The sequence below is a fragment of the Lagopus leucura genome, unplaced genomic scaffold (genome assembly GCF_019238085.1).
Source record: "Lagopus leucura isolate 7727_CA_CO unplaced genomic scaffold, USGS_WTPT01 Super-Scaffold_100008, whole genome shotgun sequence".
NCBI lineage: Eukaryota > Metazoa > Chordata > Aves > Galliformes > Phasianidae > Lagopus > Lagopus leucura.
This window is the reverse complement of record NW_024962265.1, coordinates 23,850,686-23,876,374: the sequence shown is the minus strand read 5'-3', so window position 1 is coordinate 23,876,374 and position 25,689 is coordinate 23,850,686. Positions and strand designations below refer to the sequence as shown.

The 25,689-nt window shown below is 38.9% G+C and overlaps 1 protein-coding gene across 2 annotated transcripts; it reads left to right on the top strand.

Moving 5' to 3' along the window:
- On the top strand, positions 1 to 25,689 carry TES (testin LIM domain protein). Of its 2 annotated transcripts, none has more exons than XM_042872910.1 (7): positions 1 to 158; positions 11,853 to 11,938; positions 19,584 to 19,836; positions 21,005 to 21,340; positions 22,714 to 22,929; positions 23,479 to 23,637; positions 24,187 to 25,689. In XM_042872910.1, the coding sequence occupies exons 1-7, from the start codon at positions 132 to 134 to the stop codon at positions 24,376 to 24,378; spliced, it is 1,269 nt and encodes a 422-aa protein (XP_042728844.1). In that variant the 5' UTR covers positions 1 to 131; the 3' UTR covers positions 24,379 to 25,689. The 2 variants fall into 2 exon arrangements, with proteins under 2 accessions (XP_042728844.1, XP_042728845.1); XM_042872911.1 differs by lacking the exon at positions 1 to 158 and adding an exon at positions 3,534 to 3,592.

Genomic DNA, 25,689 nt, shown 5'->3' with positions numbered 1-25,689 from the left:
GAGCGCGAAGGGCGGCGCCGGAGCTTTCGGCTCAGTGCAGCGCCCGCGCCTCAGCCGCCTCGCATCAGCGCCGAGTCACCGGCCAGGAGCTGTTTGCCGCTTCGAGCTGCGTCCCGAGCTTTGTGTCCGGCATGGACTTGGAAAGTAAAGTGAAAAAGGTGAGGTCTGGCGCTGCCCGCTCGGTTACCTGCCGCTCGAAGCGGCTCCCAGCGCCTGGGGCGGCACTGCCCCGCTCCGTCTGTGGGGAGAGGGGAAGGGGAAGGGAAAGAGGTGAGGCTGGGGCAGCGCGCGGCCCCTGTCCTGTGGGCGTTACCACCTACAGTGTGAAATCGCGTGCGTCCTCCCGGTGGCCGAGCCCAGGTGTGAGGTCCCTGCGTGTGCGAAGCCTACGTACGCTATTTAGAGTGTTTATCCGAGCACTGCGAGCTAACTGAGCGCTGATGTGACTGGCGCTTTAGAGTCGTGCTGCCCATCAGCTCTTGAACGGGATTCCCTCCTGGTGGAGGAAGGTAGGTGGGCAGGCAGTGAATGGTAAGTTACAGAAACTGGTAAGCAACCTGGTTGTTTGGATCCCCTTCTGCAACTTGCTGTTTGAAACTACGTGTGTAGGACTGAGCTCCTGCCGGATGCACCCCTCATCCTCACTTCTTGTGCTGTTGTGAATTACATGCCACGCTTACATGGCAGCTCTGTTTGTAAGAACTTCATCAAGTAGTCTCAGAGCAGGTACTGCGGAAGTAGAAAACTTGTATGAGAACACTTTAGAGATCCATGGTTTACAGATGTGGGTGATTTGTGTTTCTGAGTTGTTACACTGAAGTGTAGTAACTTGTTTTAAAGTGCACGTGCATATATATGTATGTATGTATGTGTACACACTCAAACTTTTTCAAATTACAAGCTAGGAACTGGCTCAGATGCCAAAGTAGCTGTACAGCATTCAAGGCTATCAGTCCACTCAGGACTGAATTCCACTGAAGCAGGTTACCCTTGAGTTACAGCTTTCTCTGTGTGGTGACACGACCGAGTTTCTTCACTGGAAATTGTTGTAACTCCAGTAACACTAATGTGGGAAATACAGCGTTCCTTCTCAGAACTTCTCTGTCTGAAAGGAGAATAAGTATGTGCTATGAAGCATTGATGAGATTCTACTGTTGGAGTTTTGGATTGGAGAAGCTTGTAGCAGCTGAACATATGCTTTGACTTGTAATGTAATTGTTGGACATCTATACATACTGTAAGTTTGTCTCCTCTTAATTTTGTTTAGTCATGTTTCACCCTTCTTTTTCATCCACTTCAAAAATTCCTGAAGGCTTTTCAGAATCCAGCCAAACAGATGTGATAGCTGGTGCAACAGCAGAAACCGAGAAAGCTGTTTGTAGGAATTAATTTGTATTTTCTGTTCTGTTAAGCTCTACGTCATACAGTATCTTTTAGCAGTACTAATAAAGAGCTTCACACTTTGTGAATTTCTTCTACATATATGCTCAGAAAACCTCTTCTATTTCCCTCCTTTCCTTATCATGCTCTTTCCCTCTTATGGTTTAGTTGAGATCCCTTTTCCAGGAGAACGGTTATAAGTTAGAGCCAGGATGAATGGGGAAGCTTTGTTATCATAATGGTATGTCCTGTAATAAATTCTTTCTTTTTTGACCTCCTGTTATTTACTTAATCAGTGCTTCTTCAGATTTTGTGCACTGGAAGGAATGTATGAATAATAGTTCACTTCAACTATGCAGTATCTTTAACCTAGGTCTTCTAATTCCTATTTGAGACCTGTTTCCCTAAATTTTCTTCCTTTCTTGGAAGATGAGAGAGTATTCTGGGAAGCTTTCGGGCAAGTTTATGAAGGCCCTTGAAGTGCTTTGAGAGAAATATGTCTTTGTGGAGATGGTCCCATCAGAATTCTTTGTCACCTGCAGTAGGTTGCTGTCCTCGCTTCTGTTTTCTCTATCCTGCACCTTGGACGGAAGTGTCATCTTTAACAAAATCTGTGTGCAGAATTCTTATTGTGTATTAATTTATACCATTCATTGAGCCCTAAATAAGCACAAACTACTGAGCAACTGGACCTGCCTGGTGGATTGGAAATACTTCAAGATTGAAGCAAGGAGGCGGGAGTTGCCACGCTGTTACCAGTTAGGTTGCTGCTCTGCTACTCTTCTAAACTCAAAAATCTGAGTTTAAAAATTGGCTATTCTGTAACCCCCAAATTAGAGTAGAGGGGTAGAGAAGAGGGAAGTGAGTTCAGTATGGAGTTTCAGACCACCAACAGATTGTGTAGAACAACTTCTTTGCCCTCCTGCAGTCGTTAACTTAAAATGGGATAATAAAATGAGACTCATTTTCTGCTGCTTTAAAAAAAAAAAAAAAAAAAAAAAGTTTCCAATGTGGCATTCCTAAGATTTCTCAAAGTGTCAGGAGTTCTAGAGTCCATTCTTCACTTATGAACATAGATGCTGGCTCTTTGGACAACTGCAAGTGGCTTTCAAGGGGCTGTTAATGTACTGGAGAAGAACACAGGTAGATATATGAATAGTGCTTTTTATATCCGGGAGTTTTGTACAAAAAAACAGGCTTGCAAATGGCTCAGGAAAGTCTGTTTTCAGTGTTCACATCAGATATATATTTTTTTATTCTTCAAAACTTAATAATCCTAGGATAGTTCATCTCCCAGGAGTTGCTTTCTCTCTAGTAGAAGGCTATTATGACTGAAGCAATCTACCTGTCCTTCTGCAGGAAGAGCTGCTGCCTCATCCACTGCATTTTCAGACCCATTCTTTCAATTAATAGGTCATATTTCTGCTGTTTAGTAAGAGCAAGACAGCAGCCCTGTATACCATACATTTCTTATGTGTTCTGCTGTGGTGAATCGAAGGACACAATTGCTTGAGCTCAAGTTTTCTCACTGTTTTTTAACAGTGCAAGCAGTAAGTCCAATTCCTTACTGTTATACTCTCACTTCCTTACCTCTATAAAGGCTAACTGTACTTTTTTTCCCATCTTTCTTAGAAGGAGGTAGATTTACTGTTGCATTTGAGGACTGTGAAGACAGCTCGTTTTGTATACAATGCTTGTACAGAGATGAATCCTGAGAAATGTAACTCTAGCTTGAAGAGTACTTGTGGAACAAACAGATCACTAAATTCTTCCAAATGCAATATGCCTTGTGTTCTTGAATTTTACTTTGGGGAGAATAGGAAAAATGGATATTTAATGCTTTATTAGAGACTGTTAGAACAGACAGTCCTGATTTCATCCCTGTATTTTCACCCCAGTGATCTTCTTAAAATGAATCAGTAGGCAGCAGGCATGTTTTGTACAGTCCTGCTGGCAGCATGGTCTCGTGTTCTGTTAGGGAGAATAAGTGGCTAGCATTGAGGCTGTTCTGTATAAGCTTTCACAGAATAATACTTGCTTTGTAAAAGGAACTTTGTGCTGGGAAGAGGGCAGAGGAGTTTGGGGGAAGAGGTCTCAAGTGTGGAGTGTCTGCATGATTTTCAGTGTGCATGAGGCTTGGTTTGTTCTGTTATAGTGGGAAGAAAACACAAATCTGTAGACATCATGAATTTAACAACTGTACTGCTCTCTGGTAAGAATACTTTATCCACTATTCACTTAGGAGCAAAGTCAACTTTCTCATCCTTTAGCATGATTTAGTCATGTTTGTTGGGCTATGCTTCCTGCTTACATCACTCGTTACTGTTTGTTTTGGTGTTACTGCTGTGGAAACCCGTGATAGGAGAGGTGGGGTTATTCTTGTTTGTTTTTCTTATGTATGTTGAAATCAAGAAAATTCAAGATTCACACAAATAAGATTGATTTGGCTGCAAGAAATACAAAAACAAGTATGAAGATGTGAGAAGAACTGGTTAAGTTTCTTTAACAAATAAATGAAGTGTATTCTGTTGTGTTCTTGGTGTTTTTTTGTGCACTTGTTTTAGTGGTTTTTTTGTTTGGTTGGTTTTTTTAGGTTTTTCTTTACCTTCAAACTTTGTGGGGAGAGGAGTGAGAATATTGTACAGATATGATTTGTTGCCTGGAATGCCTTTCACATTTATTCCTTTTCTTGTCATTTGTGGATATCAGGTTCACAAAGAAAGCAACACTAAATTAAACTTTTTTTTTTTTCTTCTGTGGTGAAAGTATTCCCTGGGTATTTGACCATAAAATATAATGACGTGCCTGGGTAGTAAGCCAAGGAAGTAGTGTAGAGGTGCATAACTTCTGAGATTAGGTAAAACTTTCTTCAGCTGGCATAACTGTAAACAGAGTATTAATCAATGACTTGTTTTTTTGTTATGACCTTCTGTCATTAAAGTCATAAAGGGCTTTTCCTGCATGTGTTCCTGGGGAAAAAAAAGGAACATTTTCTTTCTTCTAGGTAAAATGATAACAATGGCAATTAGTGAGTCACCATCAGGAGCGAAACTTTCTTGGTAGAAATAGCTGAAAATGCATTGCATTCCTTTCACATGAGTGAATAAGTTCTGCAAATCGGTGATTTCATCCTAGCAAATGCAAAGCTTCCAAGTGGTGTGAGGTAGCTGTAAAATATACATCATGAATTATAACAGATACAGCAAGATATACTTGGAATAGATACACAAATCACATCCATAACTGTGTATATATTATATTATGTGCATACATCTGCTGCTGCCATGAAGAGTTAGTGAGGCTCTTCTAGGTTCTGGAGAGCAGGGCTATGAACGCAGAAAGCTTACGTGCTTGTTATTTTGGGTTTTAGATGTGGTTAAAAGAATAAGATGGTATCTGTTGCACCCATTCAATGTCATTAGTTAGATGTAACTGTGCTTCAGGCACTGCTCTGTGTGCATCTGGTCTGTTATTGTCTTCCTCCCTCTTTGTGCCTTGCTTTTAGTCTAAGGCTATCTAGCTGCTGCTTGTGAATGCATTAGCTTGGGCCCAGGGAGGGAAAAGAGAGGAGGAAAAAAAACAATAAAACCCATTTTCCTGCAAGACTAAAGATTCTAGTAAGTATGTGAACTTGCAGGTCTAAAAAACATATTAGAAGATGCAGAGTAAAAGCACAGTTTTAAAGGTAAAAGACACATGTATCATGAAAATGAATACCTCACTTCTTGGATGATTATTGATAATAATATTATCGATAATCTTTGATCGTCCTAAGCAAAATGGCGGATCTATCTTTTGAATGTCTCTTTTAAAACGGGTTGTTGGGTGGAAGTGGACTTGATAGACTTGAAATAACTTTGATTAATCTTTAGGAAAGTTGGCTGGCCTGTGGCCTGCAGGTTGTCAAATGAAAGGCCCTTGCTTGGTCACAGGGGCTCTTGTGGAAGAGAAGGTGTGTCTGGGATTCCTTTGGGCTTTAGCACACTTAGTGCTGCCCATGGTGCAAACCATAGAATGCCTGTAAAGTAATCCTGGTACTCCATTGCACTTGTCCATGTGCGTGATAACAGCAAAGCTGTCTACCTACCATAAGTTCTTTGTGGGCAGCTTGAAAAGGCTCAACAGTTCTTGTTATACACGTTGTCGTAAGCCACTCAACTATAAAACTGGAAGTAAGAGGCAGTGCTTACTTGAGTTCTTGTGTTGGATTAGCTTTTCCTGGTGACCTATACATGTAAGCCCAAGCCTTCCAGGAAAAGCAACAGAGAAAGGGCAGCAACTCTTAGTTTGCCTTGGCAGCATTGGGTGATGGTTGATACTATAAACCCTGTGGATGGTGCTCCGCTATAAACCCTACTGTAGTGTAGTGTTTTTAGAGACAGTGTTACAGTGTGTGTCAATCGCACTGAAACGTTGTTAGCACCGTACAGGACTTTGTGGGGGGCAAAAACTCCACTTGTGCTGAGGTCTTTAATACCCGTTAGTCTTTTGACAGCAGACTGTAGTAGTGCCTTAAATATTTATATTCATAGCTGTTTGATATTTAGTGAAGACATCACAATAAAATAAATTCCTAGTACTTGTGTGCTGTCATAATCTGCTGTAGTTCCTTGATTTATCCTTATGTTTGTCCTGTTCAGATTTCTTTCAAATATCTTTCTTGGATGCAGGCACTTTTTGGCATCCCTCTTCCTGTGCAAATATTCTTTCTTACAAGAGTTTCTGCTTCTTAATCCTTGTCAACTTTTCCCTAGGTCTAAATGCATGCTTAAAGAAAAGCCACAACAGATTTAGACAGAATTAAAATTAGGTACATTAAATAACAAGTATAGGATGATCTATGCAGTATTTCTCTTCACTGGAGATCTTTCTCTGTTCTCATACAGTGTTCATAGAAGCCTTATGAGGGAGCCTGGATATAAATATGTTTGTGTTTTTTTTCCTGCTCCGTTCTGGAATTACAAGAAATAAACTTTTTTTTTTAAGAATTCATTAAGTGCTTTAATCTATTTCAAATTCCAGTTTGTTTCCCAACCAGAGAAGTCACCTGTATGTATAGAATTCAGTAACACAAGATCAGGTCTCAGCAATAAAGCATGCGCAGCACATACAATTTCTTCTTAAAGCAGTTTTGTTCTCTTTCCTTCCCACCCCCATGCTTGGCTTTGACCTTGACTTTTTCTGGAAGTTTCTATACTACATTAGAATCTGTTAAAGACATCATCTGTTATGCTGTACTTTTTTTTTTTTTTCTGTTGTGTGTTTTGTTTTGTTCCCCACTAATATCCGAATGAGTTAATAGCCCAGTAATCTTCAGACCAGAGGAGCCCTGGTATGTTACAGTGAACTCAGGAATGGCTTTAGCAGAAATTGTTTCTGTTCTTGGAATGTTGAGGGACACAGGAGAAAGATCTACGAAAGAACAGTGAAAATTCCTTAACCCTGTGCAGGGTTCCATTCAAGTACTGCAGCAACACTGACGGCTTTCTCATCCAACCTTTCAAATTCAGGTAGGTCTCCAGCAGTGGAATTATTTCTATTCAGCAGAGGCTAGGTATGGGTATTGTGTCACACTATACTTGGCAAGCTGAAATATGTATTGGATCACCTGCCAGGTGATGCAGGAGTCCCTTCATGCGGAGAGGAAGGGCCTTTAGCTTGCTCTTTTGGTGACGCTCACAGGACATACAAGAAACCTTGTGGGAGAAATACCAAGCTGAGCTTCTCTTTTTTTTTTTTTTTTTTTTTTTAACAGCTTCCTCTCTTAACTACTTATCATTGCAGCTCAGTGGTTCCTCTTTTAGAAGGCAAGAATTTCTGTGCAGCTAGTGTTTTTTGAGGGCTGTATTTGTCATGGGTATGTTGACTGTTAAATAATAATTACAGAAATGAAGGCTTCCAGTTTCTTGGTACTTTTTGTAGCTAACTAATTAGTGGGAGGAAATAGAGAAGAAAAAATTGGACTCTAGTCATCATGTGTTTATAATATGAGGCAGTAGACAGAAGATGCACAGTGTGAAATTCTGATCAGACAGATTAATTCCTGTCTGTGGTCCAGCACTGTAGTAGGTTGTTGAATGTGCAAAATGGACAAGGTCTCTGCCAAATCTGATTTAGCTGCACCTGTTCTTTCTAGTAGCTGGACAACATCCAGAGAGTCCTTTCAACTTTAAATCATCTGTCATCATTAAAAGCAAGCTTTGAAAATTACTGCTGTGAGATTTCATTTTAATTTATTCAAGATTTCTTAGGGCTCTTTTTTTTCCCTTGTGGTTATCAACAGTAATCTTGAGGTTTTGTAGCATTACATTCTTCTAACTACCAGAAGATAATTCTCCATCACTATTTTTTTTTTTTTTTTTTTTTGCCAGCACTGTGGCACAGTTCATTCAAAATAGAAACAAATTTATTATACAGACGTATCAGTATTTTACCACATAGGAGAAACCATAGCTGGTGAAATGTATTTTGATTTGTATCAGTCCACAGGCTTAAACTGGCCAACTACCATTTCATTGTGATGTGCTTGTGTCTATGATTATTCTGTAGCATCCCATATCAGGAGGTATTATTGGCCTAAGCTCTTTGAAATTTATTACATATACATAAATACAAATTATGAAATTACCATTTTAAAAAGAAGCAACGCAAACTCTCCGGGAAATGCTTAACTTAATAGGATTGGAAGGAGGATCTCTTGGACTTTAATTCTTGGTCATTTTCAATGAAGTTTATCATAAGCACTTGTTCTAATCCAGGCTTAGACTGATTTATAGTAACTGCAATGTTTCTTTTATCATCCAGGCAAGCTATCAGACATTCAAACTGGACCATTTAGATTTTTTTAAGACAACAATATGCTTCTACAAGTGGCTCTTCTAAAGTTAGCCATCTTTTCATACTGGATTCCAGCATGAACGGAGGGAGGGCAAACTCCAGTAATTCTCACTTTGCTGCAGCCATTTAAAATTCTTTACCCTTGAACTATTTAATCATGATCTCAGTCATATTTATATCATTTTCCATACTCAGGCTATTTAAATCCATATTGGCTGCGTTAGTCATACCAGATGGGTTTAGATAGCTTTTGCTGTAAAATGAAAATTAATGGCAGTAGGCACACAGAAATCTCTTTCTGGCAGAATTTCAGTTGACCTATCTGGGCCACTTCTCCCATGACTCCATTTATGGGGAAAATTGATTCTATCCTGTACTCAGATGCACATTCCCCTTCTAGTGTGTGCTCAGCTCACTGCATTGCTGGGTGCTCTGTCTCAGCACCAGTTGTGTCTGTAGAAAGGTCTGGGGAATAAACATAGGCAAGCAGCAGAAATGAAGTACACTGCATTTTAGGTGCTTTCCTGAGTTACAGCAGAATCAGCAACTGGAAAGCAACGCTCACTTCTGGGACTGATGCTTCCTTACCACTGAAACAGATCCTGTTACGGCACTGTATTTGGCATATGCTGTTAGATGCAGCCAGACTCTGTGTCTGCAAACGCTGTGTCTGCAAATGCTACTTTTTATCCTTAGTATTTGGGGCATGTGGTTACCTAGTTTCTCACTCAGAACAAAGGCAGAGGCTGAGAGTGAAAGTGGAATAGCATCTGAATAGATTCAGTTCTGAGTGTGCCTGTTATTTTCAAGCTAAACATCTATAAGATGACCAGGCCACATGAACGAGACCATTCTTCTCTCTTACAGCCAACTGAAGAATGTGTATCAGAACAACCCTGTCTTATTTACTAATTCAGTTTATTTGCCTAAAGTTGCATAAATGTATCCTTGATGTGCTTTATTTTATTGGGGAGGGAATGTAAAATCCTACGTCACTGAAGAAATCAGTGTTGAGAGTGATGATGGTGCAAGTAGGCTATCTGGTTGCTGTCAATTCAGTTGGGATAGGGAGTGTGTTTTGAGTGGAGCTCATAAGGAGAAGAATCTTGTGCTGCTCAACAAATTATCTCTACCTGTTTTTAGCCTGAAAGACCCTTCAGTGTTAGGAGGTTTGGGAATAGCGTATTTGCTTGTGAGAACCATTCTTTCTTTTGCTTGTATTTGGTTGTGTTTTGGGAATTCTTGAAATGCTCTTCATACACTAGTGATCCTAGGTTTCTGTGCCTTATAACACTGCAATAAAGTGGTCATTATTCTTATTCTGCCCTCTCCCTTTAAAAAATAAAATTAAAAAAAAAAAAAATTGAGGAGGTAAGAGCTCAAGCATAAGAAAGTATTGCTGGTTTGGAGTAGCAACTGAAGAGAATGAGTTATTTTCTTTGCATTCTTGAGGGGCAATTGCAAGCACGCTTCAAATCAAGCACTCCTCAAGGATGTTTCTTTAAAAAAGGAAGAAAAAAAAAGCTATAATGAAAATAAAACAGCAACAATTATGTTGTTTTAGTTTCTTTGTTAGAGAATGTCAAAGCCAACTCTTTGTTCTATAGGTATCCTATATAGACCAAAAAATACATATATAGTTGATGAAAAAATAACTATTTCATCTTTAAAGTTACCGTAAACCCATAGAATTGCTTGGATTAGAAAGGACTTTAAAGATCATCTAGTTCCAACTGCTCTGCCATGGGCAGAGTTGTCAGCCTCTGAATCAAGGCTGCCCAGGGCCCTGTCCAACCTGGCCTTGAGTGCCTGCAGGGATGGTGCATCCACAACATCTCTGAGCAGCTGTGCCAAGGCCTCACTACCCCCTGAGTAAATAATTTCTGCCTAACACTTAACCTAAATCTTTCCTCTCTTAGTTTGAAACTGTTCCCCCTTGTCTTATGCCCGTCAGACTGCATGAACAGTTGGTCTCCCTACTGTTGATAAGCCCCTTCTCAAGCACTAGAAGGCTGCAATGAGGTTTCCCCATAGCCTTCTCTTCTTTTTTCTTGTCTCCAACCCAAGTACAGCACCTTGCACTTGGACCTCTTGAACCTCACTATGTTCCTGTGGGCACTTTTCTCAAGCTATGTTTGTTTTAGGGGTCTACTGATCTGGCTTCAGGTTAGCTCATCTACTGTGTGAACTTCTTGAGCCATTAAGTGTATATATGATGTAAATATGATCATCACTGGCTTGTATTCTTTTCCTTCTACATGAAAGAAATAAATAATTTCACATTTCTCTTTTTGTCCTTGCACTTGCAAGCAGTAGCTGGATAGCTGCTAAAGTGCAACTTCTTCCCAAATAATAATTTGCTGGAAGGCTTGTAGTTTTCTCATGGTTATCTTACTGCTATGAAGACAGTGCTCCTTCAAATATAAAATGATTGAAATAGTAGCTGTGGCATTTTTTCATGTGCTTTCTTGAGTAAATGGCTTGCAAGTAATATGTTCCTTCGCTTTAGACAGAAGTGTGACTACTTTCCCTCTTGAAGAATATGCTCACAGCCTGCTGGTGGTGTTCCTCATGTGCCTGGGAGCAGTGGGTGGGAGTATGGGCATGAGTTACCCTCTGCCTGGGCAGCAGCCTGTGCACTCAGCTTGACCACAGTTTATTTAACAGTGGTGATTCCCAAAGGTTTAGTGAGCTGGAATGAGGCATCTGAAATTTAGTATATTATTTAGATGCATAAGTTATGTTGCTTGATGTCTGTTTCTCACCTCAAACTTTCAGGTGCTGCTCACTATCCACTTTAATGTGCCAATACATCGATATACTGTGTGAATATTTGGCCTCTGTTAGTGCTCTGGTTTTTGTATTCTCTCAAATTACTTCTGTGTTATAAATTGATTGTGTGTCCTTTTATTTATTTCATAGTGAAACACTGTATCGTTTATGGTCGTTGTTCTCACTAACTGCTGTTTGTCTTTCTCCTTGGAAAGTAAGCTGGTATTAATTCAGCTGAAACACAATTATAAAAGGTATGTTCTGGTCTCCATCACTGTCAGAGTAGTTTCGAAAATATTATGCTAATCACTTAAATGTTTTCTTTATTTCTATCTGATGCTCACGCTATTGATATCAAAGTAGAGTCTGTTTATTTCTTGATCTTCTGTATTTTGTCAAGTCATACACTGCAGATCACTTTGTCCTGACAGCTGGATTAAATACCTTTTAGCTTGGTCTTGAGGTTTTACAGGTTCGCGCTGTGGTTTCACAGCTACAAACAGCTGTAAGGTCTGCTTGCCCCTTTGAAATCTGCAGTATGATCTGTTTGGGGAGACATGTTACATACACAAAAACAAACTAAAAAAAAAAAAAAAAAAAAAAAAAAAAAACAAAAAAAAACTTGGTTTTGGTTAAGGCTTTCTGCTGCTAGATCAGTCCTACAAACAGGTTTGTCACAGACAGCGTCACTTCTCTAAATACAAAGACAGGGTAACTGGAAGCTAAAACACTGTCCTGATGTTGGCTTAGTCAAATGCTGAATGTTCTGTTTTAGTTGTGGTTGTATGTAATAAAGGAAGCAGTTAGATCATTCATGCGGCGTAGTTCTGCTGACAATGGTTTTCTTCTTGATCTTTAAACAGATGGGCTTGGGCCATGAACAAGGATTTGGTGCCCCCTGCTTAAAATGCAAAGATAAGTGTGAAGGATTCGAGCTTCATTTCTGGAGGTAAGTGACTCAACACACCTTGACACTTACGTGTAAATGTGCAAGTACTGGGCTTTTTCTTCTCTTTTTCCATTAAATTCTTCAGATGCTTTAAAGATCCTGTGTTCATGTTCAGTTTCTCAGCAGCACTGCAACAACTAAGTAGGTAATTGTGTATGAGTATACGTTTTATTTGCACTAAAGTCCATGGTACTACTTCTATTGAGGAATTCACTTCAAAACATTCACAGTTTAATAAATGGTTGAAGTAGATTTGAAAACATCTTTATTTGTACTCTAAGAGTGCTTCATCTCAGTAATAAAATGCTTTCTCAACTTCTGATCAAATACCTTAGCTTTGATCTGAGATTTTAGGTAAAATTATCTCTGTTGAAAAGAAGCTGAAACTTTGTGTACATCTATGAAGAGGGAGCAGTATAACGTTTCAACAAAAAAGTTAGATATTTCTTTGCCTTGAACCATTCGCCACTCCTGAACTAGTGAGGACTGATGATAGTTGCAGCAAATAGACCACTGAGAGGTCAGTTACTTTGTTTGCTGTTACTTTCACAGAAACATCCTATTCCCTTCTTTGGGTTACTGAAACCTTAACAAATAGCTCAGTTCACAGCTCATACTGGCTGAACTGTAAGTAGTAGCTCAGAGATTCTGATATTAAAAATAAAAATAAATAATAAAAAACCTCTTGAAGGGAAAAGCCTGCAAAGGATAAATGTAAATGACTGATAGTAGCACTAGCACAGGTAACCTAACTAAAGCCTTTCCCCAGCTATTTAGCTACAATCATAACTGTGCCTGTGATAGGATTTCATGATGGGTTTTAATTCTGGTCTTTATACAACTCAGCTAGAGTGGTATCAGGTTCAGATAAGGCCTAAGAGATATTGCGTCTATCTCAGAGTACTTGAGTGCAGCTGTGACATGGTTTAGAAAATTACCAGGCAGCCCACAGCACAAACTTAGTATAAATTGATGAGGTTATAACTCAGTTATATATCTGCAATATGTAACTATGGAAGCAACTTACAAATAACAACCTGAAGCAAGGAATGGTAATACGCTGGCAGATAAATTTGGTACCTAAAGACATAAGAAACAATTTATGAGAAGACTCTGGGAAGGCTCATGTACAGGTGACAGAGCAGTTAATGTGTATAGGTGATTCAATGAAACTGAACACAAGTCTTGCAGGAGTAAATATATTGTTTCTGTGCTTACAGGAAAATTATGTTTCTTACTACTCAAGAGAAAGACTTTTTAGGGCCTGCTTGGTAGTGAAATTATATGTTGGGAGGAAAAAAGAAGATGAAACCGAATAATTTCTTCTTTTTGTCCTCTCTTATTCTTAGTTCCCACTGCTGAGACCGATTTCCTAACCTATTCAAAAAAAATTAAGGATAAAAAGAAGCGTCTGAAGCAATGCATAAATAAGCATATTTGCCAAGTTGGAATGTAGCTGCTTGTGGGTGTTTATATAAAGTTTTTTTGTGTGTGCTTTTCTTTAATACTTCTTTTACTGTGCTGCTCCTGCAGTTATGGCTCATCGTGGTGGGTTCTAAATAAACAGCTCGTCAGGACGCTGTCTCCTAAAGAGAACCTGTAGATGGCAGTGCTTTAAAGAGCAAGTAAGACGATGTGAACACAGTGTCTGTTTAGTTTGGATTGAAGTTATAATTTGAGAGTTGAAAAGATACAGGATAGTCCAAGCAGCAAGGTGGCCAAGAAAAATACCTCCTCTGGGTGTCAGACAAATGTGACATATTAAGAGATGAAATGTTGGCAATTAAGGCAATTCTAGAACAGGTTGGAATATAGCTTTTTCTCCACAAGATCTGCTTCTGGACACAGGGGGGGATGTGAATATGAAGTCTGAAATTAGTTGTATAAGTTCTTAAAGGAAAAATTGAGTAGTACATTTTGCATGGTATTTGCAGGAGTTTATCACTGGAACAGAAAGAGGAATGGATGGATGGATTCTGAGTGTTTGTTCACCTGTCTGAATACTTACTGTTTTACTTTTGTTCTGCTGGCTACATCCTGACTCCCCTGTCCATCCATCCCCAGTTTTATACTTCTGCTTGATGCTACATGGTGTGGAATATCCCTTTGATCTCTTCAGGTCAGCTGTCCTGGATCTATTCCTTCCTAGCTCCTTGTGCACCCTCAGCCCCATTGCTGGCAGGGCAGCATGAGAAACTGAAAAGTCCTTGGCTCTGTGCAAAGACAGTTCAGCAACAGATAAAGCATCAATGTGTTATTTGCATTCTTCTCATCCTGAATCCAGAAAACATCATACTAGCTTCTATGAAGAAAATTGACTTTATCCCCATCAAACCAGAACAACTTAGCCATGTTATTCTTAATCTGAAATTCTATTTTAAATCAATACATGCTAGCAGAAATGAATAGAATATTATCTTCATTACATCAGCTATCAAAGTTGGTTTAAATTTTGTCACCTAATTTTATCTTTTATGCATCTTCAAAAGATGGGTGTTCGGTTTGGAAAGAACTTCTGTGGTGGGTTGACCCCAGTCCAGCTGCTCCTTTGCAGTTTCCTTCACATTGGAGTTGGGGAAAGAAGACAAAAAACTGAAGTGAAAATGCTTGTGGGCCAAGATGAAGTCAGTTCAATAGGTGCAGGAAAGGTGCAGAGGGGAAGCAACTGATGCAAGGCAGTCACTCACCATTGCCCATGATCCCTAAACAGTGTGTGAGCAATGGCTACTCTGGAAATCAGAAGACTACTTTCATTTGCTACACCCATTGTTTTTACTAAGTATGATTTTGTATGGTATGGAATATCCCTCTGGCCAACTGGAGTCAACTGTCCTCTCCTACCTTACTTGCAAGGGAGAGACAGTGTGTGAAATAAAATGCATGCACTGCTCAGCAAAAGTAAGTGCTATCAACAATATTTTTAGTCACGAATCCAAAACACAGCACCTAAGCATAGACTTAGAGGGGCACTCTAAGTCAAGTTAACTCCATGCCATCCAGACATAATGCAGCAGCTGAGACAGCAGCAGTGCTGCACGTGGGCTGTACATTGCTTTGGTGTCAGGGTGACTCTGCCCTCTGGTGGATGGAGCTAAAGTGCTTCAGTAGACTGTGTAGTTCTCTCATCTGCATGTGAAAACTGTGTACCCATAAGAACTAGGTGCAATTTCTCTGCTTCTGCACAGGAGAGCATCAGTGCTGCCTTTGGCAGGTCAAACTGGAGAGTGCACCAAAAAAACATCCAAATATGCCAATCTAGTAGCAATGTTTTACGCAGAGCTTCTTACACCATCTTTCTCTGTGCTGTTGGTGTTTGGCAAATGTATCTTCTGAGGTGGCAACTTGAAGTCTTTAAGCTTTGTGTAAGAGTTCTTGGCACAACAGGTGGGCTCACTCTGCAGATGCAAAACTGTTAATTTGGGGTGGTAATTAAGCAGATATAAACAAAACTCTTTGTAAAACTGCTTCCCAAATGTAGAAATTCTTAAAGCCTCAGTGTTATGGCCTGCCTGTGAGTCAATACAATGAAGTTGCAGTCTGCAATGGTTTAAAAAAAAAAAACTACCTGCTTTATCTGTGTGCTAATAACTTTACTTTTAAAATTGTCTTCAGAATTACATTTCCATCCAGATTCAGCAAAAACAAAAGCAGGGTTCAGATGTAGTAATTCTTCCAGACTGCAAAATTCCTCTACAAAACTATGATGGCAAACTAGCTGTTAATAAATAAATAAATAAACATCCTGATACTGGTTATGTATATACCTATATGTATTTGTTCTTTGGGAATGTATTTCCCACTAGAGGGAGATGTGAAACAGAAATCCGATCTTACAAGTGGGAAGGAAGGCTCTGATGTATTAGTTATGCACTGGGAAGTGATAATTGCCAAAATGTTAAAGCTTCTGGAGACAACAATCTTAAGCTTGGGACTGACAATTATGAGCAACTGGCTTCTTGGCACAGATACGACCCCTGGAAGACAGAGGGAACTTGTTTTAACATCCTCTGATACCAAGGATTCAGGTGAGAACTGAGGCACAGTACTAACTGCGTTTACAATTACTGCAGCTGTATTAATAGCAGGAAAACATTACAGAAGAAAGAACCAAAAGAGTTGAGTTTGTTTTTGTGTGGAGAACAAGCCTCAAGACTTGCCAGGTGCTTGTTGATAGTTTATCTGGGCTTGTAAATTCTTCTTTCTGATGCTTCAAAGCCAGCATAGACAGGGTCATGATCTGAATTATTGTTCTTCTCTGTACACTAAAATAGCAGGAGGATGAGTGATGCTTCCTTCTGTAAAAGGAGACTTGTAGGTCGTAGAAAGCTATGACATGGGAATTCATGGGCCTAGGAGACAAGGAGAGAATATGGAATCTATTTTCCTTTCTACACACCCAACACCTGGAAGCAAGACGTAGTCCACTAAATCTGTATTGTACAATGATATCACTTCTAATTCCACAACTCTTAAGCTTCCTCCTTACATGCCATGTTTTGGAGAAGGGGGAGCTTCCCAAGTTGCTAGAATTGGACTGGGGAACACTTCTGTCCTTCACTTAAGTCCTGTTTGTGTCCACAGCTCTCAGGAACCTCTAACATAACATTTAATAGAGATTCTGCTGAATGCCCTCAAGTTAAAGAAAAAAATATATTTTCTTTTCCTATGCTTATTCTGTTCTCATCCATTGACAGAATAATTGAAGAGAATGGTCTTGCTGCTTGTCTTCTAAGTAGGGTCATGAGAGATAAATGTAAGTCTGTATAAAAAAGCAACCAGCTAATCCAGCACGTGAGATCCTTGCTTTAACATTGAAACTGGAAAAAAAATTGTCAGTTATCAGACAGACCTGTGAAGTGTAATGAAGGGTTCAAGGTAATGTGACATGGTCACTTAAGAAAGATAGCTCTATCGTAGGCAAAGGGAACACGAGAGACAGATGATCAAGACTCTGATATGGCATCTTAGAGGGAGAAAGTATGACTGAATTGTAAGCAGTACTTTGTGCTAAGACTTGTATATTTAAAAGATATCAAGTTGACATTTAGGGCTAAGAATTAATCGAGAAAAGAGATTATTAATCTGAACAGGAAACCTTCTTTGGCTTTTAGCAGTGTACAAATGTCTGCGTGGCAGAGATTCAGTGGAGCCTTGGGGAGCAGGGGAGATGGCAGCAGCCTCGGGGATTTTCCTGTAACTTACTATAATAGGCTGACAGCAGTTATGAGTCAGGATGCTCTTCCTGGATTATTTGTTCCTGCATTTGGAGACTTATCCACAAGTTCTAATCCAGAACAATCACATTTACAAACAGCTTCTTGCAAACTGCCCGTAGGACAAGGGGTGATTCGTTGGTTCCTTCAAAGAGTGAGGAGATAACATTAGGATGAAATGTTCACAGTCAATTTCTTGATAAGAGTAAGCGTGAAGAGGAGCAAGTTCAGTAAGCATAAAGATAATGCTTTTTCTTCTCAATTCAAGTTTAAGCTATGCTAGTTTAATGTGAGTTTTCACAGTGGGAGCCAGGAAGAACCTGAAGGTAAATTATGTATTTTCATTTTTTGTATGGGTTTGTTCATCTGTTTATCAAGATTATACAAAATCTCTCAAGAATACTGAAACTAGTGAGTCATGCTAGTTCTTCAATGAAGATAAAAGCATTTAAGTCATGGTATTCTCCTAACTGGGAACAGAAACAGGATCTCAGAACTCCAATAGAAAGTAAATATGCCATATGAGCAAAACCCTTGTGGTTCTTCCAACACCTGTAAAAATCCAGGGGGAAAAATTCCTCCAGAGCTTGTTGGAGATAGCTCTGATCTTTGCAGGCTGTCAGTGCTATGCCACTGTGGATGAAGGTGGTGTGGAGTAGGGAAAACTAGAGAAACTGCCGTGCTACCATTGTGATCACACAGCCAAGACAAGCACGTGAATTGTTCTCAACGAGTTCTGTTTTGTAATCAGAATAGTTCTGGACAGCAAGACTACGTTACACTTGCTGAGTGTGCAGTTTACCTGGAGGTGTCTGTTCAGCCACCTGTGCTGTCAGAGCACATACCATCAAGAAACAAGACTGCAACACACTGCTTATTGCTAAAGGTGTAAGTGGAAAAAATGAAGAAAATGTCTGGTAAACTGTTGTTCGAGTTGTGTGTGCACTATGGGTCGTAGAACTCTGTTCATCACTGATGTAATAATGAACTAAACCTTCAAAAATAGGATCTTCTGTGCTACATGTAGCAAAATTGACCGTTTTTGTTTGGAGTGGGATTTATAACTCAGGAAACTATGGCTGCTGTTTTATCAGATGACCAGGACTGCATCCATCACACATTAAAATGATCATAGAGTATACTTATAATATAGTCTACAATTTTGAGAATGACTGTGCATCAGTTCACCTGACCATATAGGCATGCCTTCCTCTTCCTCCCTTTTCCAATACCTACTGGGTTTTCTGTAGTCATGGCTCATTACAAATACGTGCTCATTACATGCCTTGATGATAAGGTACTTATCTTGTCTTCAAGGCTTCAGACAGCAAGTTGCCAAACACTGTGAGACTTCCATGGTTTCTAGTAAGAAGGGTTGAGAAGTGGTTTATAGATAGCAGTCTTATGTTATTCACTATGTAAAGAGTAAATAATTGGGTAAAATGTTGTTTGTTTTTGTCCATTTTCAAGAGACATCCAGGAAGTTGATCTGTTCTCTTCATATATAAGGTGACCCATTAGTTAACATCCAACTTCACAAATTTCCTTATACTGTGCTCAAAGGAAGCTCTGGGAACGCCATTACTAAATAGTGAATCAGAGCAGCTAATCCAAGGTTCTGCTTATTAAAAGTGAACTGTTTAGTTATGCTTAATGTAATAAATTGCTATCTAATGTGCCTTCATCAAAGGAATTCAAATGTATTTTATTGTAAGTGAAAGAACACTTCCATCTGTCTGACTAAGTGAAACCTTCTACCTTTTAAGGCTGCTATCTGTGAAAATTCTCTGTACAGCATGTACCAGAGTACCTCTGACTTTGTTCAGAGATGTCAGAAATACTTTCTCCATATAAGCAAGTCACTCTTCTTTCACCTTCTGTTTCAAATGCTGAACTTGCACCATGTTCAGTTCTCTGTGTATTTATTTTTCTTACTAAGAAATACTTGTTTCCAGTTGATAGTAACCCTGTGGTAACCGTATATCATGCAAATGGAGAAATAGTAGTGTGTGTAATTTTCAGTATGCAAAGAGGACCTGAAAAAAAATAAGGTGCAAATAAATAATTGCTGGGGATCATATTGATGTGTTTGAGGCGTAGGTCATATGTGACTACTCACAATAAACCTGATAGGTAGGTAATTGTGGATATATATATATGTAGTGATGTAACTGAAGGAATGACACAGCAGCCAACCACATTAATGCATTAATACATTCACAGTATGGTATTATACATCGATCCTAATCTCAGTGAGTAAATGATAGAATAAAGAATATCCTCCAAAGATATTTGACAAATTTCAGGAAAACTTATATCTGACCTAATCAAAGGTTTTGAGTTCCTGCTGATGTTGTTGCTATGCATGCTGCTAAGGGGAGGTGTAGGTTGCAGCTGAGACTATAATTCTTTGGTGTTCCCATGAATTTCAGAAAAATATGCCGCAACTGCAAATGTGGCCAGGAAGAGCACGATGTCCTCACAAGCAATGAAGAAGACAGGAAAGTGGGGAAACTCTTTGAAGATACAAAATATACAACTCTTATTGCAAAGCTGAAAAATGATGGCATTCCCATGTATAAACGTAACGTAATGATACTGACTAATCCAGTGCCAGCCAAGAAGAACATATCCATCAACACTGTGACCTATGAGTGGGCTCCTCCTGTTCAGAATCAGACACTTGTAAGTCAGACCCTCTTTTTCCTTCATATTCAAGGCAAGAGTTGATGAGATATAAAGCGTGGTTTAGCAGAGCAACAAATCTGCCTCTTGTTAGTCTTCTGAATGTACATAAACTTTTCTTCCTTCCTTTCTTCTAAAACTAAAATTATGGTGGATGTTTTTAGTGAGTCTTGCCTGTGCAGTCTTGCAGAAATTTATGTGTTTCTGTGGAACTTCTTGAGAATTGAGGAAATGAGATTGACTTTTTGTTTTAATAGCAGGTAACTCTTAACTCTTGCATCCCTAAAGTGCAATTTCTCTAATCTACCTTCTTCAATAAGCTTTGAAAAATGTGCAAAGTGTGTGTTTAGAATCGCATAACCACAAATGCACACAATATGATTTATTGTCACAGTTTAAAGCTAAGGGGAACACCCAGACTTGCATATGTCTTTTACTCTATTTGGTAAGAGCAAGTTCAGTGTTGACATCTCAGAAGAGCTCTCGTTCAGTATGTTTGCAGCTCAAGTAGATGGGATAGTAGATAGCCTTCTGAGGATTTCTGCTTTGCTTTTCAACCTTTTGTTGTTAATTTACTGTACTGTAGTGCTGTGTAATCCTTGCTGGAATTGTGTTATTTCTGACTTGCCTCTCTAAATAACCTTTCTTAGTGAATGAATCAAACCTCATGCAGCTAAACTGACCATTACTTAATATTCAGTTAGCATTTTCATTTTTGCACTTGTCCTTTCTTTATTAAAGCAAGAGCTTTTTTTCCCCCTAGAACTAGGTCTGCAATGGGCAGTGTGGCTCGGGGAAGCTATTCCAGCTTGTACTTCTTAAAGCTGTACTGGTGATCCATAGTTCTAAACAGTTTTGAAGAGGCAAGGTGTTGTGTAAAGCAATCGTTGTTTACTCTGAAAAGTAATAAGTCTGTGTACTCTATATGTCATAAATAGCTCAAAAGGGAGCCTGTCTCTTACTCTGGGAAGAAGCTAATTAATGTTTCTGCTGTATTTTTTTTCTCTGTCTACTGTGCTTCAGGACATTAATGTTTATGAGAAGAACCTTGTTTTTGACAAGTTTGCCTGTCGCTAGCAACAGTAGAGATGATTTTAATCACTTGTTTGCTTAAAAGGATAGGTCTGTAATAGAAACGGCATCTGATATCTAATTCTGCCTGATTTAGGCTAGACAGTATATGCAGATGCTACCAAAGGAGAAACAGCCTGTTGCTGGCTCGGAAGGCGCTCAGTACAGGAAGAAGCAGTTGGCTAAGCAGCTGCCTGCTCACGACCAGGATCCTTCAAAATGCCATGAGCTATCCCCCAATGAAGTTAAACAGATGGAACAATTTGTGAAGAAGTACAAAAATGAAGCACTTGGTGTAGGAGATGTGAAGCTCCCTGGTGAGCTGGAAGCTAAAGCTACTGACAAGAATAACGTGAACAGTGGGGACAGAAGCACCTCAGCTGCTGTAGGAGCAATGGAGAACAAGTCAACAGATCAGAAGGCATCTCAGTATGTAAGTATAAGAAAGAAAAGATAAAACAAGAAGGTAGTCTTCCATGTGAGTGTTCTCTTTGGTCATTTTAACTCAATGAACATGTTTGTTCATTTGAAATTGTGGACATCTGGGGAGGGAATGAAAGAGGAGAAATTGGAAAACATTGTTAATGTCTACTCAGAACTCCTAGTTCCTGACAGTATTTAGCACGCTGGTGCAAAAAGCTTCCAAGATACTTATGTTCATAACAAAAAACGTTAGCTTGGATATATTCTGTGTCAGGATGGCTTCTATCAAATAATGAAGAGGCTGTATAATCTTACAGACTGACTGCTACACTTTTCCCTTCTTGAAGGCTTTAGTTTAATTTTAGTTTAACTGTGGTCAACTATTTTCCCTAGGAAAGAATCAAAGTTGTCCAATTGTCAAATTGCACTGAAAACTAAGTAAAACTAAGAAATAATAAAGTAACACCTCTTCCTCCTATCTCCAGCAAACTAAGCCATGTAACTGCTGTTTTGAGTAGCTTTTTTTCATAAATGGATTTTTTTTTCCCCTTTGACATCTAATTTCCACCTTGTAACAGCTCAACAAAAAGGGTTGTTCCTATTTGTTCCTGCCCATCAGTTCTGAGTTTTCATTCTCTAAATTCTCTTGTATGTAGTGATTCAGACAGAGCCTGAAAGTGTATATTTCTGTAACTGCGGGGTAGAAATTCAGTTTCTCTGAAGAAACAGGTTTTTTTAAATCTGATTTTAAAAAGTAAAGTCAGATCCCCACTACTAATGTAAGTCTACCTATAATAGTTGTCTTCATGAGTTTTTTGTTGTTAAAATCTATTTTGCCACAATTAAAAGATGAGTAACAGAGAACTGGATATTTAGCAGAACACTAAGTTTTCCATTTAATAAAGAAGGACTTTGCTTTTTCTCTTAGCTGTCAAGGCTGGGGATTTGGGATTTTGCAAGCGACAGGTGACTTTTCCCTCACAATCTGTAAATACTCAGCCATATTTTTGTTAGTATACTGGTCTTAGTCTAGCTGGTTTGATGGAGGCTCCTTATTCTTGAGTATGTGATGCTCACAGAACATAACATGAGTTTTGCCTGTTGGATTTTTCGAAGTATTGGACGGTAGTTCAAGAAACATGAATACTGCAAAATGCAGTAATCCATTTAAGTAGCATTAAAGCTGTCAGTATAATATGTATCTGGAATTGCTTGGTGTGGCAGTTGTTGTTCTGTGATATGTCACTGTATCTGATACTAGATGAAAATTAATACTGTAGTTTCATTACGGGCAGGTGGGTTTAAATAAATGTTTATGTAATATGTAACTGCTATAAACATTCTTCTTCAAAGACTTATTTAATCTGTAAAACCTCTTTCCAGTCCTGCTATCGCTGCAAGCTGAACATGAAAGAAGGTGACCCAGCTGTCTATGCAGAACGTGCAGGATATGACAAATTGTGGCACCCAGCTTGTTTTGTCTGTTGTACCTGCAGCGAGCTCCTAGTAGACATGATCTATTTCTGGAAGAATGGCAACCTGTACTGCGGAAGACATTACTGTGATAGCGAAAAGCCCCGCTGTGCTGGATGTGATGAGGTAGGAAATAGCCCGAACTTTGTTTTAATGCACAAGTTTGTGATCCCAAAAAGTTAATATAATCATAGTAAAATATTTCAATGCAGAGATATGACATCTGTTCGTTAGTTTTAGCTGATCGTAATTGCAGAGAACTGAGATGTATGTGGACGTTTCACATTCAGGAGGTTCCATAGTTTGTTTTGGATTTGGTGGCGGTTTGTGCAGTTCACAGGAGAGTAGGATACGCGTATAATAAAGTGTAAACTGTTCTATGAAGAAGTCTTCAGTTATGCAGTTGCTTCTTCAGGAAGGACGCTAGGGGGAGCACCTCGCTAAATTACGTCTTAAGCAGTGTAGAGAGAACAGCCTGTCTGATGTCTTTGGCATCTTATTGTTTCTTAATGGAAATGGAGACTTTGCAAAATAGTGATACAAGTAAATAGTTCCATTATTGATGAAGTAATTTGAAGGTGTGGAATACCAGCAGTTCCTAACAAATTGCAAAATATCGTCAGGAAGTACTATTCAAATAGTTTAATATTAAATGTTTGTGTGTTTTCCTCATAGCTAATATTCAGTAATGAATATACTCAAGCAGAAGGTCAAAACTGGCATCTGAAACACTTCTGCTGTTTTGACTGTGATTGTGTTTTGGCTGGAGAAATCTATGTCATGGTGAATGACAAGCCAGTCTGCAGACCATGCTATGTGAAGAAACATGCTGCGGTAAGACCCTCACTGACATGTTGGTGTTGTGAAGGAAGGGAAATTGAAGAGTATGGAACTCTTACCTTTTTCCCAGGGTGGGAGTATCTGAAGAGTGTAAACTGAGTACGTGTGTAGGTCCAAGCTGATCATCTAAGCTTCTTTGAAAGAAAGAAGTTACTTTCTAGTAACCCTTAATTCCTTAGCACACCCTTATCCTACCAATGCACAGGAAAATATACTTGTAACTGATCTTTGTAATAATGCACAGGTACATATTGATAACAAGCTCATATCCTGATTTGTGCATTGGGAATCATCAAAATTGTCTCAAGTTAATCTGACTTCACATGCACATTTTTATTATTTCCTCAGCTGAATTTTGGTCAGAAACTCTACTTATAAAATGAAGGAAAAGTCAAAACCTGAAAGTTTATTTCATAGGCTTCTTTTGACACTTGTCAGTATTCTTTGAGAACATCTAAGAATGTGAGCTTTTGTTGGGATTGTAGAGAGGATGTTCCTTCTTCATTTAAGTAATTTCTTTGTGTTTGCCTCTTTTCCTAATAGATCTGCCAAGGCTGTCATAATGCTATAGATCCAGAGGTTCAGCGTGTAACCTACAACAACTTCAATTGGCATGCTACACAGGAGTGTTTCTTGTGTTCCTGTTGCAGCAAGTGTTTAATTGGCCAGAAGTTTATGCCAGTGGAAGGGATGGTTTTTTGCTCAGTGGAATGTAAGAAGAAGATGATGTCTTAAGGAATGACGCGCACAAAACTAAGCATTGCTCTGTTCCAAAGGCTCTTGCATTTCTACTGTAAAATACGTAGAATTGTGGCATTTAAGGTTATGGAAAGTACTAACTAGCATTTTCCCAAAGATTTTTTTTTTTTAATGACTAATTTGTGTTCTGTAATCTTGATTCCTTAGCTGTAATGTTTTATTCTTTGGGATTTTGTTTATGAGTCTTACATCAAGTGTCTTCATATCCCAGAACTGTAGGAAAAAGTATGTTATGAACTCTATACGCTTCAAGGGAACTCTTCACTATGAAGGATCTTTTCACTGTGTTCTTTGTAGTGGAAGAAGAGAATGTGAATGTGCTCCATTTTTTTTCTTATACAATCAAGTAGCTTTTCCACTTTCATTTTGACAAGTTATTTATGTCTGTTTCCCTGCTTTCATCAAGCACTTTAGACAAGATGATCAGCTTTACTGCCATATACAGTTTTGTTCACTAGACCCTCAAGTGGGCAGGGAGAATGAAGTGTTTTTTGTTTTTTTAAAGCTGCATGTAAGTTTTTTTGCTCCTGGTTGACACATGGGTTGTTGAGAAATCGAAACTACTCTCACATCTAGTTTGTAAAGTATCTGCACCACTGAAAAAATGGTTTATCTCATGTTTCTTCTTACTACTTTTCATGTGCAGAAGTTTTCATTTTATGAGTATTGAAGTTACTTTGCAAGGGTTTCTTTTGCTTCTATTTTTTGTGAGTTTGGTTTGGCTTTGTGGTTGCTTTTGTTTGTTTGTTTTGGAGAGGAGGGATGTTGGTGGAGAAAAATCTAAGGGGACATCCTACCCAAATTAAAAAATACAAATCCACTACAATTTGTGGATCTGGCTTCTGCTTCTCATGAATGTTCTTATTGCATATTGTGCCTTCTGTCAGAGGAACACGGCTCAGGGGTACCATATGCTTTTCCAAGTAAGTCACACTGCAAAAGGTTTGTACTTAGGCTTTTGAACTGTGTGTTCTTAACCAAAGCAGAAAGAAGACTCAACTAGAAGGCTTCCAGTTTTTGAATAAAAAGTTCACCCCTAAGTATTACCTTTGCTTACTAGATAAGCCGAATAAATGGATTCCTGTGGTGTTTGTTGTCTTTTCCTTCCCTTAAGGATTATAGATCTGCAGTGAAACTTGTTAGCTATTTCTATGCCTAAGACGGAATGGATCATCTTTAACCTCAAAAAAACCTCACCAAACTATGCAAGTTTTATGTTCAGCTTTAAGTTTTATGATGATGGATGTTGTAACACTTACAAATAAACATTGGTATTGCTCACTTAAA

What these genes read in the sequence shown, in the direction of transcription:
- TES (XM_042872910.1), top strand. Translation starts at nt 132, where the DNA reads ATGGACTTGGAAAGTAAAGTGAAAAAG. An exon ending in CTGTTCAGAATCAGACACTT is followed by an intron (nt 19,837 to 21,004) that starts GTAAGTCAGACC and finishes TGCCTGATTTAG; the next exon opens with GCTAGACAGTATATGCAGAT. An exon ending in ATCAGAAGGCATCTCAGTAT is followed by an intron (nt 21,341 to 22,713) that starts GTAAGTATAAGA and finishes ACCTCTTTCCAG; the next exon opens with TCCTGCTATCGCTGCAAGCT.